Source organism: Archocentrus centrarchus, chromosome 23 (assembly GCF_007364275.1).
Source record: "Archocentrus centrarchus isolate MPI-CPG fArcCen1 chromosome 23, fArcCen1, whole genome shotgun sequence".
Classification (NCBI taxonomy): domain Eukaryota; kingdom Metazoa; phylum Chordata; class Actinopteri; order Cichliformes; family Cichlidae; genus Archocentrus; species Archocentrus centrarchus.
This window is the reverse complement of record NC_044368.1, coordinates 2435887-2449241: the sequence shown is the minus strand read 5'-3', so window position 1 is coordinate 2449241 and position 13355 is coordinate 2435887. Positions and strand designations below refer to the sequence as shown.

Sequence of the window (13355 nt, the reverse complement as noted above, 5' to 3'; positions counted from 1 at the left end):
ACAGCCATTTACTCTGCAGGAGGCTTAAAACTTTTCAAAAGGAGTCCAAAACGGGTCGATGAGTGAGAGGACCTCACCTCTGTCCGGTACTGAGGTGAGCTGTTGAGGATTTCCAGAACTTTTCCGTAGGTCAGTGGTTCTGTTTTTGCAGCTGTTAGCCGGCGTTTCTTCGAAGTGGACACTGAGCGAATAAACTCTCATATCATGTGAGCATGTAATCAAACTGTTTATCGCAGCGAAAGTGTGATTTTTAGGACACTTGAGCTCCCATAATGTTAGCTTATAACCAGCTGTCCGCAGGGTTGCATGTCTGATCTGCTGAAAATCAACAACTGTAACAATTTTGTGAATAAATAACCATCTTTATGCACATTTTTGTGTGTTAGAACTTCAGTTCAGGAGATGAGGTGAGGAGGAAGAGGATGAGGTGGAGATGAGGGAGGAGAGAGCAGTGATGGAGGAGAAGGAGATCATGAGAAATAGATAATATGTACAAATGGTCATATATAATTAAAAGAGCTTCTTGTGATCTTTAAATTGTAATCAACACTTTTTAGCTATATTTGGTTGCGGTGCTCATCAGGTTTCTCAGGAATCTGAAATGTTCTAATGGGGTTCTGTTGGGGTTCTAATGGGGTTCTGTTGGGGCACAGAGGGTTAACACTTCAAGTGATTATTATTTCAGTTATATTGGGTTTGCCTTCATTCTTGTGGACGTGCGATGTGGTTTTTAAGTGTTTCTGTGACTGAGAGCAGTGCTGCGGTTCAGCTGTTAACAGACCGCCAGATTAACGACTTCCTGTCTGTTACTAAGATCCTGTAACAGTCTGTAACAGACTTGTGTAACGTTTAATGTTTAACTTCATTTTTAGTCAATCTGTGATCATTCTGTTCGTTATGCTGTGTGTAGATTTTGATTGTTATGCAGGTATAATGTGTAAAATGTGCACAGTGTAAAGGTTTACTGATAAAAGCTTCACTATGACTGAGACTCCTGCAGAGAGCGATGACTCCCAATCAGTGCTCATGTCCATGTTTGTGCTCCAAATGTTAATAATAAACCAGAGTTCCTGTGACAGTGCGGTGCATGGGGCACGTGAATTTTCAGAGTTTATTTAAAATACTGTAAAAGGTGCATTTAGGTTGAGTTAATGGGAGCGATCACTTCTGTATATTACATTTAGGTAATGTGACTTCTTTTCCTTAAGTTCTGCACTCTTAAAATACAAAAAATAGAAAAAACTAGAAGAATCAGCCTATCAAACTTCACAGTGTAGGTGCTGTCATCCACACACCAGAGGGCGCTGCAGAGAGGGCTTAACATCTCAGAACTCTTCATTTGCTGAATAAAGATATCAGAAATATTTATATTCCCACCTCTTTGGTGCTGTAACTACATTCAGCCCTGCTCCTGTTCATGCTCTACTCATACTGTAACTGTTTCTTCTTCTACTGCCAACACTTCTCACAGCAGGAATCTTAGCAGCGCTCCTCACCTCCAGCTCTCTCAGGATGCCGCTCTGTCCGCATGTCTCCAAGTCCTCCAGAGCCTGAGACCAGAAGTTCTCCTCCTGGTCCGGTTCTGTCCCATCATGCCCCACAGTAAACCTGAGGGAGAAAGGTCAAAGGTTGTCCAATCAGACAGAAGAACAGTGTAATGGACACACACACACACAAACACACAGGAAGCTGGTGATCATGCTGGAGAGTGGTTTTTCTTCAACAGGAGGGGGCGTGTGTGGTGACGACATACACATCCACCAGGTGCACGTGTCAGTGTGGCAGGGGTTAAAGGTGACCAAGTGAGGGTTTCTGCTGGAGGTTAGAGGAGTGACAGAGAGGGTTGTGTGTGTGGCCAGGGGAGGGGGGGGGGGGGTTAAAGGTCAAAGGTCATTGTGGTACCTGCTATCAGAGATTAGACCGCTGGGCAGATTACAGCCTCTGCAGAGAGACACACTACCGTTACTGCTGTTAGCTCAGCGCTACACACACCCACTGATCTGAATGAGGAATGCTAACAGCTGCAAAGTCAGCGCTGCAAAATGCATCAGTGCACGTCGACCTTCAGGCATCTCCACAGATATTCTGCTGGGTTTACAGGTGTGTTCATACTAGGCAAGTTCAGTTTGTGATAATAACTGATAATAAATTAAACATATCCGGTTTGTCAGGAACAGTGGTGGACAGTAACGAAGTACAAATACTTTACTGTAAGTAGATTTTTCAGGTATCTGTACTTTACTTGAGTATTTATTTTTCTGACAACTTTTTACTTTTACTCACTACATTTTTACCCAAGTATCTGTACTTTCTACTTCTTACATTTTCAAAACAAGCTCGTTACTTTAGGTTTAATGCGTCTGAGAAACGTTTGCATTTCCGGTCAGTGCGGAGCCGGCTTTTGATTGTGAGCGTTTTTTTCTTGGAAGTCACAACAACGAGTTGGGAGGGAGGAACGAGACACACCACACGGTGGAGGGAGAGGCTCCTGCAACGCTCGCTCGGAGACCGGAAAGAGCCAGAGGAAGTTGCGCTTTACACAGAGGCTGAACGCCAGAACGGTGAGGAAAATAAATGACAGAAAAGGTAAAGGACAAAAAAAGTGTGTGCAGTTTGTCACACAGTGTGTCTGCTAGCTAAAAGAACAGCTGCTGTGTTTCAGGGACAGCAAAGAATGAGATAACTTCACTCAGATGGAGAAAGTTGTAAGAAAGAGGTAGAAACGTCCTCCAAGGAGCTACTTTTACTTTCTTACTTTGAGTAGATTTCAGAGCCTGTACTTTTTTACTTTTACTTGAGTACAGAAGTTGAACCAGTACTTCAACTTTTACCAGAGTAGTTTTTAACACATGTACTTGTACTTTGGCCACCACTGGTCAGGAAGCAGTGCTGAGTGCTATATAATTATTTTTGTGTCACAATCTAAAGACAAAATGTTGTCCTGTAGTTTGAGCATCAGCATCACAGTTTGATTAAACTGCAGCAGTTTAATGTCTGATGTAGAGGAGCAGAAACAAACATTTTTTAGGTAAACTCTGAAGGCTCATCTCACCATGTGGCCGTTCAAACTAGGTTATAGCATATGAAAGGTCTCATTTTAAACCTACATTTTGATCCCAGTCTCATCTTCTAGCTCTGATTCCTTCAGAATAAAATTCTGACAGTGTTTATGTTTTAACACTGGTGAATGGAGCGGATGGCTGTAAAATGGAGAAACAACATTGGTGTTCACACGTTCTCTGTAACAGTCTGGATAAATCATATTGATCGAACAGCTTTAGGCCCTGAAAACAGTGTTTTCACTGAAACCACAATCATTAGAAAAATATTAGTTCTGTCTGAATATGATCAGCTTTTAGGTCATTACTGTTTTCTTTTCCAGTTTATCTGATTTTATTTCTTTCTTCTGTGTTGTTCTCTCCGTCTCTCACCCTCCAAGAGGTGGGCGGTCCCAGTCGTCGTCACTCAGACCCAGATCCGACAGCGGATTGGCTCGCTGACGAGTGGAGGAAGATGACTGGCTGTTGCTTGTCTTGGCGTTGCGCCACTCGTGGAAACTGTACGGTGACGACTGAAAGGTTGGAGCTACACACACACAGAAAGGAGAAGTGTTTATTACTCCGGCCTAAGAGGTCAGCAGAGGTCAGAGGTCAGTGTCCTACCTGGAGTGGTGAAGCTGCTGTCCATGTTGGATCCGTCCCAGGACTCCACGGCGCTGTCCACAGACGGCAGCGTGCTGAACGCCCTCTGGCTCGTTGGAGGTGCGACCATGACAACAGGCTCCTCCTCCCCATCCTGGTTCTCCTGATTAAGCCCCACCCCCGGCCCAATCACGCAGGACTTTGGGCTTGACACTGCAGAAAGAGAGTTTCAGTCTGAAATAATTCATAACCAGTTAACCCTGCGCAGGAAGTGACCCGCAGTCCAGTCGCTTCAATGACCTGTACTTATTCATACGGGGTCGCCACTGCAGGTAACTCTGCTTTATTATGACCTCCTGACAGGATTGAACAGGTGATCTTTCACTTATTAGGCAGATGTGTAAAGAGAAGTTCCCAATGAAATGAGGCTTTAAAGGAAAATCAAAACCAAATTTGTGCCTTCAAATTTACTCTGGAGTTTTTCTTTGTAAAGCACTTTGCACCACAAACGCCTGTGTGACCTCCTGACCTCAATCAGACCTGATCTGAGGGATGGCTGGAGCCGTCGCCTCGGTCTGAGCACAAATGGTAATTCATGAATGAAGGAGGCAAACTTCAGCCCGGTCTGTATTTTACTCTGGGGTCTTTGCAATCAAAGCATCTGTGGAGGATCCTGTTTAAAAACAGCTGCAACGTCTCTGAATTGAAGCTGAACGCCTGCACTTCAGTCACATTCTGATTGTTTCATTTGAAATCCACTGTGGTGGCGCACAGAGCCAAAATCACAAAAATCTGTCTTGGTGAATTCTTTCAGGCTGGCACACCTCCTCCGCAGCTTCAAGATAACAAGCTGGATCAAACAGGAAGCAGCATAAAGGAAAGTTGATGCTCAGCAGGGAGACTGGGATGCCAATTTCTGTTTTCAGAGATCATAACTTTCACTGATATTTTCATCTTTGAATGCAAACACCAGCGAAGCTTTGGAATCACAGAGGGGAACAGAAGCTTCAGAAAAATCACTGATGGGTGGATGGATGCATTCAGCCGCAGCACAGTGCGTCTTTGAGCCCAATCTTAAAGCACTGGAGCCGTAAAAGGAAGTTTCCTTTTCATGTGCAGCCAGTTTCACGGCTGTATGGTAAACTACACGATCAAAAACCTTTTTCTTTTCTTTCTGCTTAAACTGAAACCTCCCACACAACAGTTGTAAGATCGGGCCTGTGAAACGGTCTGTGGGCTGCTTTACAGTCATTGTTTTGCTTTTACATCAGGACGTATTTGTTAGAATAATTGATAAATGGCTGAATTTGGCCCTTGATGTGAATCTCATTTCCCTGAATCGTCCACCCTGGAAGAGCCTCTTCTGCCTGCGGGTGCCGTTGGCTGTTGAAGCTCGTGATTAAAGGTGTTTACGTGGTCTAAAAAGCATCTACGTACGCTCTCCCTGCTTCTTGATCTTCAGCGTGACCGTCTCTCCCGCCTGCTGCAGCAGACTGATGGCTTCGCTCAGAGGTTTCCCCTTCAGGCTGCTGCTGTTGATTGCAAGAATACGGTCGCCCACGTGGATCGCACCCGTCCTGCAAACAACACCAAAAATGCACACAAATACACACTCAGGGTTCAGGAACTCCTGACAGAATTATAACCCGATAAGACTATAGAGAAGACACTGAAACTGAGTTAACAGTAACCTACAGAAAAATACAAATTTATTTATATGCATTCTAATAAAAATTAAATATATTAAATGAGTGAGAATCCCATTACTAAAAAGGCAAAAAAAATATTGTAAAAACAGAATAAAATTGTGATATTTATTTTTAAACAGCAGAGGGCGACACTCTCCACTTCATCTACCACACTAATCTTATCACGTCTGTCACGGTTTCACTTCCTATTTCATTCCTCCAGCCACTGATGTTATTTTTAGAAGAAAAAAATATTTTCCTGGCAGAAATAGTTTCTTATTTAATATTTCCTTCATTTCTTATAGTGACAGGCCTTGTTGATGGCCAGTGTTGATGCTGTATTTCCTATTTTATACATCATTAAACATAATCCCTCAGAATCAGACAGCCAGCTTCACTATTTCCTCTCTTTATCCCCTTTGACTTAGAGGTGGCGGTTACACAAATAACCCTGGTTCTAAGCTTCTTAGTGTCTGAAACTTCTGTAAATAAAATGTCGTATTAATCACAGAATGTATTTAATACTTATCCAGAGTTACGTGACACTAGCAGGAAACTAGTAAAGACAATAACGCCTGCACTAATATATAATAAACATTCATTTATGTCATTTTTTGGCCAGTTGTGCTTTGTATAAATGTGACCTGGTCTCCAAAGAGGCACAGACTAACTGATTAAATATTCAATAAACTGTCAGTATTTTCTTCATGTCTGACCTTTAATTACATTTTTTACATAATGTAATAAGAGTTAATGTGTGCACCTCTCTGCCAGCCCCCCCTTGCTCAGGGAGGAGATGATGATGGGGTCAAAGGGCTCCTCGGTGCCTGAGATGGTGATTCCCAGCGGACCGCCGTACCTCTGCAGCTCCACTGTGTAAATGATGCTGCCAGACACCTCCTGTTCATCTGAAACATTCAATAAAGATTGATTCCACACAAGGTCAACTGTGGACAATCAGAAGGACACGGCATGAAGGGATGATGTGGTGACAGACTAAAACAGGCTAAAACCAGGTCAGAAGTGCAATGTTTGCCCTGAAAGTGGCAAGAGGTCGGTCAGGTGTTCTGGGATGTTCTGAGAACACCACCTCAAGGTTTTGAGGAACTTGAGGGCCCCATGTATCCTTAAGACTGACAGAAGACATTTAGAAGACCTTGACTGGATTCTGGAGCCCAATTAAAAATTTCTAAAGGTTATCAAGCTCCAGGGTTCGCCATACGATTAGTGAACATTAATGAATTAAATCCCTCATTCAAGGTTAAAGTCTTCAGGAATATTCTAGTTGGTTTTGAAACGAAAAGGAACCCTAGTAAGACTCTAGTTGTACTTGATAGTCCTTAACAAGGTTTTGAGGAAGCTGATGCTGTCCTCAGAACTTCTATAAAGTCCTCGAGGTTCTTTAGAACATTCAAAGAATTGTTGAAGAAGGTTTTTTAATGAAGGTTTCAAGCAAACTGGTTTCCAGTTGTCCTTCGGGACTGTTGACAAACAGGTTCTGTATCTGGTTCTAGTAGAGAAGGTCCTGAGGGCCACTGAGAAGGTTTGTCAAAAAAAAAGAAAGAAAAACATACAATGTAGATAAAAGTTTCTTGAAGGCTCATGTTTGTCTTATAGAGAAATTCGCTATCTTTAGTAAGTTTCTGTCCATCCTGGATGGATGATTGATTATTTGGAAAATACAGATGGGGTTCTAAAGGATTTATAATTGGTCCTGAAAAGACTTTAGTGAACCCTGTTAAGATTGTGGGTGTCCCTGAGAGTCCCTGATAAGGTGAGGAGGAATTTGATGATCCTGGAGATTAATAGTAAGACCCTAAGAACGCTTATTGAGATTGTGAAAAAAAAATTCAGGAATAATGAATTACTTTCTAGTTGTCCTTGAAGACTCCTGACCATCAGGTTTTGATCAAGTTCTTGTTATACCTCATGTTTTAGAGGTCACTGAAAAGTTTGTCGTAAAATGATTCTAGACAAAAAATTTCAAGGCGGTTCTTGTTTGTCTTGTAGAGAGTTCAGTAAGTTTCTAGGCGGCATTAAGGGGAATTGGTATTATTTAGAAGACCCTGATGGGGTCCTAGAGTAAAATAAAAATATAGAGGTTGTCAAGAAAGACGTCAAGCTTGTCAGAAGATTAGTTCTTCTCCTCACCTACAAGGTCTTGAACAATCAGGTCCCATCTTATCTCAAAGACCTCATGGTACCGTATCACCCCAACAGAGCACTTCGCTCTCAGACTGCTGGCTTACTTGTGGTTCCTAGGATACTTAAGAGTAGAATGGGAGGCAGAGCCTTCAGCTTTCAGGCGCCTCTTCTGTGGAACCAGCTCCCAGCTTGGATTCAGGAGATAGACACCCTCTCTATTTTTAAGATTAGGCTTAAAACTTTCCTTTATGATCAAGCTTATAGTTAGGGCTGGATCAGGTGACCCTGAACCCTCCCTTAGTTATGCTGCTATAGGCCTAGGCTGCTGGGGGGTTCCCATAATGCACTGAGTGTTTCTTTTCATTCACCTCTTTTTATTCTGTTTATACTTCACTCTGTATTTAATCATTAGTTATTATTAATCTCTGTCTCTCCCCCCCTCAGCAGATGACCCCCCCCTCCGTGAGCCTGGTTCTGCTGCAGGTTTCTTCCTGTTAAAGGGAGTTTTTCCTTCCCACTGTCACCAAGTGCTGCTCATAGGGGTCGTTTATACTGTTGGGTTTTCTCTGTATTATTGTAGGGTCTTTACCCACAATATAAAGCACCTTGAGGCGACTGTTTGTTGCAATTTGGTGCTATATAAATAAAATTGAATTGAATTAGTGAACAATTCATGATCACTGGTTCCTACATTCTTTTGAGTATCACTGAAAAGGTCTTTCAGGGAGGGTTTATGTGTGATTGTTGGTGTTGCTAAAGATCTTTTAATAAGAAAAATGAAGAACCTTGGTAAGTAGGGCGCCACTGAAGGACTCCAGGGTTTAGTTGAGCCTGTAGAAATTTTAAGGATGACTAATGATGTTCTAGGCATCACTGGAAGCTACTTTATCAGTTGACTTCTTACTTTTGGCAAACGGATTAAAAAGCGGTACCTGAGTTGTCTTCATCTTTGCGAATCTTCAGTTTGACGAGCTCCTCACACTGCTGGAGGATCTGAACAGCTTCCTCCATGGAGCAGTTCTCCACTCGGATGTTATCGATGGCCAGCAGCTTGTCTCCCAACTCCAACGTCCCCGTTCTAAAAATGCATTCAGGTAAATATGAGGAACAGGTTAAGTTTTATTTTAAAAAGTCCATCGAGATAATTAGAAAATTTAATATTTGGTGACCTTACATTGTAATCATGTCTGCGGTGCATCTACTGTATGGATATGATGGAATCTAGCATAAATATCAAGTCTTCAAAATATTCAATTTAACATTACAAATCTTGTATAAAAATATGTAAACTTTTACAAGAAACAGGAGCTATCATGCTACTTTGGGTTTACACCACCAGGTATTTATTTGTTTACATTTTGGGAACATTAATATACCTAATATCAGAACATTTTGATATGTTCTATTAGATATTAGTGAAAAGTTTGATCCTGGAGATTCTCAGGCACGTTCTGAAGTGTCTGATCAACGATGATGACATCCTCTGCAATAAGCATGAAATCTTGCAAAACTGCTGACACTTCCTGTTCTATTTATGAAAGTTTGTAACTCGTTTTCGTCTCCATGTGACATTCGTGTTAAAAGTCATACACAGTAATCTGCTGATTAGCCAACAGAAGCCAATTAGCTCCCATATTCTGCTTCACACTCCAAAACACGACCTACAAACCACGACATGAACGAGACCGTTAACCTAATTAACCAAACACATACGGGCGGCAGTCTGACCTTCAGCACAGCCTGCACTGTTTTATTTTAGCAGCACACGCTGTGTGCAGAGTTCAGCTTAGGTTAAAGGTGGTTTAGCCTTAGTTTGTCACCTGTGTGCGACGCTGCCTTTCTTGATGTCCGAGATGATCAAAGGATCACCTGGTTTCCTGTTGGACGGAGCTGCAGACACACAAAGAGACGAGTTGGAGATGAAACAGAAACTGTAAATAATTAAACCTGTTTACACCACTACAACCAGAGGTAACGATTAAATGTTAAAAGGGAAAAATAAAATCAAAGCAGGAAATGTAATATTGAAGTGATAGCCAGGAGGAGGTCCAGGCTGAATCCGTTATGATGAAATCCTTTATTCAGAATGAAAATTTCATTTCCCAGATACGTGAACATGATGAAACACCAAATTAAATCATTTAATAAAAAATAAACCTACTGTCACTGTCAATAAACAGACTTTTATAATATTCTAGTTGCTTGTTTTGGCATTCACACTCTTTCTTATGTCCTAGTTCATCAATAATTTACACACAGAGCTCTGTTCTTAATAAAATTCTGTCTAAGCCATCCAACGTAGTGTTTTGAATTATATTTGTCACATTAGTGTCGATGTACTTTCACCCCAGTGTTTGTGTTTTATGTGCCTTTACTCACAGCTGATGGTGATTCCCAGCTCCACTCCTGGTTTCTTTGGGAGCTTCACATGGAACGTCCCTGAACTTGGGATGACCGACTCTAAAGACAGAAAGACGGAGACGGTTCAGCAGCAGAACGTTTCAATGTACTGGGAAACACGACGAAAGAGAATCAAAGACTTTCTTCTATTATCATTCTACAATATATCGTTTGTAATATGGTCAATTTAATGGATCTTGAGGATTTGGTGGAAGCATCTCATGAACCTTCTACAGAAAGTCCTCTTGGACTGACTTCTGTACACTGTAACAGTATTCTTCCCAGCATTATATTTCTCCAGGAAAAATTACTCACTGTGTATATTTTTTGGTTAAACAGTGACTGTCCTGTAAATGGCATCTCATACAGTTAACCATCCTGCAGCTACAACTCATACAATATGCCTGTGAATCACCAGTGACAGCTTGTTGTGTTGTTCTATTAAACTCAGGCGTAGGTGGTTATTTACACCAGCTGGAGTACGTTACATCCACAAAGAGTCTGACAAATTGCAGAGAAGCAGAACCAAACACAGACTGGCAGTCAGTCAGCCAAAACACGACGACACAGAAAACAGACGTCTCTGCCCGGCAGACAGACGTTCATCAACAACCACATTTGTCAATGCTGAGCATAAACATGAAAACACAACTACCATAAAATGTGTCTATGTTTTTTTACCGGCCACATCAAACTCGATCTCCAGCGTGAGCTGAGCGGTGATGGACGAGTCTCTGAGCAGCTGATTGGTTTCTTCAAGGGTCGAATCTTCGGTCGGGACGCCGTTTATGGACAAGATCCTGTCACCGATCTGCAGGATACCACACCTACAGACAGACACACAAATATCAGATCACTGGGGCTCTCCATCTCATACTGTATGGTCTTTATCTCATAATGAAAAAGGGCCTTGAGACAACTACAGCTGCAACACATAAAATAAAATATAGAGGTATATGTTACCATATGACTATCAATTAAGGCAAAATCTTAACCATATCCAGTTTAAGGTAAAAAAAAAAAAAAAAAAAGAATAAAAAAGTGGAAAAAAGTTCAAATCTTAGAAACAAGAAAAAAGAAAAAGTTTCTCTGGATATTAACTTAAATGTTTTAGACATTCTGCATCTTTTTGTTTGCATTTTGATTTTTGTTTAGAAATAAATGATTATTCGATCAGGACGTCTGAGGTCTACAGCGGCGTCGGTGTGTTTACCTCTCAGCCGGGCTGTCGGGGTCGATGTAGGCGATGAGCGGCGGCGATGACAGCGTTTCCGTGGCGAACACTCCTCCCTGCAGCTGCAGGCCGAAACCCATGATGCCGTCGCCTAGCAGCGTCACCTCGGTGGTTTCCGTGTGGACCACCTGACCAGCGAGACCCACGGTGCTGGACGCAAGAGACACTGACAGAAACAAAGATTATTCTAATTTTTTTGCCTGATATTCTTCACTTCCTGTTAGGCCATCTCATCTGGGTGGACGCTTAAATTAAACTGTCACAGTGGGAGGGGGTTTTTCAGCTTGGTTTTTATTTGATGTTCGAGGTTTTGAGTTGAACTTTTTGAGACCAGTTGTGTTTTTTTTAATTCCAGTGGATTCTAATGGATGGTGAGTTCCTGTTGTTACTTTACAGTTTTTCTACTTTTGAGTTTCAGCCTTGTGATCCTGTGTTTTGGTTTGATTAGCTTTACTTTTAGTTCCCTCAGTATTTCCCGGTTAGTGCTTGTTCCCCGTCACCTCCTCTCTGTGTTTAATTTTTGTCTTTTGTTACTTCCTGTTTTACTTTGTAGGTTTGTTTTTGTTCATATCTTGTTGGTCTCACTTCCTGTCCCTATTCCCTGCTGGTTCTCACTTGTTTTAATTACTTCCACCTTCCTCCTTAAGGTGGGCTTTAAGGAGGAAGGACTTAAAGAGACTGGAGCTATCACACAGGATGAACTGAGGGGCTGCATAAAATATAAGAAAAGTAATTATTATTTATAGTCTAAAGTAGCCAAACACTCAGAAAAGGGTAAATATTGCCATAAATATCTTCTCCACAGTCCTCATATTTGGATTATAAACACACCTACAAATGGTCTGCAGTATATTTTTTACTGGTCATGTTATGGATGTTTGAAAACAGCCAGAGTTGCTGTCATGTATAATTATTTGAGGTGATAAAATAAAATAATTTGTTGGATTTGGAGTCGGAGACAGACTCACAGGAACTCTTGAAGTCCTTCTTCTTGCCCTTCCTCCTCATCAGCGTGCCCCGTGGACTTGTGGGATACATGTTCCTGGGCAGGGTGCTCATGTTGAGGGAGGAGAGGCTGTAGGCCGACATGGAGCCGGGAGAGAAGGAGTGGCTGAGCGCTGCAGAGAGAGAGAGAGGTGATGAGCAGAGGTCTCTCTCTCTCTCAATATAAAACATCAGCGAGAGAGAGACGTGCACGTACGAGGGTTGTTTGTATGGCGGTTGTGCGATCTGGCGCCTGATTGGTCAGGGTGGTACGTGTTGTAGTGGTAGGGGGGGAGGATGGGGGCGGAGCCTCCGGTCTCCCAGGGGAGGGGGCGGGGACTACGTTGCACCTTGACTGCACAGACACACACAGAGGATGGTGTTCAGGTTAAGACAGGAGGAAAGGTCAAAGGTCAGGTAGGTGCTTGGCTCACAGCATGGATATACACATGACGGTACCGCACTGGAAAGCCAGATGAGGTCCCTTTATGCGTACACATGTGTGTCTATCACAGCTTCATAAAAGATTACGTCTCCCTTCATGTAATCTTTTATAGGGCCTCAAGTGTGTGTCTATACCAGTCTGTGATGTGTTCAGGGCCTTGTTGAATGTGTGTGCAGGTTTATACCGTGCTGTGGTGCGTTCAGGGCCGGTCGGGTCTGGTGCTGCGGCAGGATCTCCAAGCGGACGGTCTGACAGGAAGCAGAAAGCAGCTGAGTGGCTTCAGCCAGGGAGCAAAACTCCATCGACTTCCCGTCAACAGACAGGATGTGATCTCCCGCGTGAAGAGCGCCGCACCTACACAAAAAACACACCAAACAAACACATAAACACACAAAAAACACGCAAACAGAAAATTTAAGCCTGAAACTGAAACAAAGCCCATAGATTACATTTCTGCAGTTAAGGTGGAAAGAGTGACAAAATATTTCATTTTCTGCAGATACGGAAGTTAAACTGTGACTATGAGTCAAAGTGAAGGACAGCAAGGTGGTTAAAATAGGCAAATTTCAAATGAATCAAAGAATAAGAAATGAATGCAGTGATAATATCAGCTAACACAGATTTAGAGGTGAAAACAGCTGATAAATAAGCTGAAATGCCAATTTAGAGGCGATGAAAGCAGTGGAATAAAAATGAAGTTAATTCTAATAAAATTCAGATATGTCAGTATTTCAGCAGAAAAATTAGGTATGGAAAGTAGAAACAGTGGGAGGAGAAACAATTGAAATCAATAAATGCAAACAATAAACAAATTTAAT

General features: G+C 42.1%; 1 protein-coding gene across 3 annotated transcripts in view; it reads right to left on the bottom strand.

Moving 5' to 3' along the window:
* Positions 1–13355, bottom strand: part of grip1 (glutamate receptor interacting protein 1) — a 45927-nt gene that overhangs the window by 9127 nt on the left and 23445 nt on the right. For 2 of the 3 annotated variants that reach the window (XM_030719797.1, XM_030719798.1), the window contains exons 9-20: positions 12722–12891; positions 12077–12226; positions 11088–11274; positions 10556–10701; positions 9854–9934; positions 9295–9364; positions 8407–8552; positions 6093–6237; positions 5079–5218; positions 3663–3854; positions 3432–3585; positions 1497–1608 (exon numbers count right to left, since the gene is read on the bottom strand). In XM_030719797.1, coding sequence (XP_030575657.1) covers positions 1497–1608; positions 3432–3585; positions 3663–3854; positions 5079–5218; positions 6093–6237; positions 8407–8552; positions 9295–9364; positions 9854–9934; positions 10556–10701; positions 11088–11274; positions 12077–12226; positions 12722–12891 — 1693 coding nt within the window. Of the gene's footprint in view, positions 1–1496; positions 1609–1902; positions 1942–3431; positions 3586–3662; positions 3855–5078; positions 5219–6092; positions 6238–8406; positions 8553–9294; positions 9365–9853; positions 9935–10555; positions 10702–11087; positions 11275–12076; positions 12227–12309; positions 12448–12721; positions 12892–13355 lie in introns of all 3 variants that reach the window. The other variant, XM_030719796.1, reaches the window with a different exon arrangement.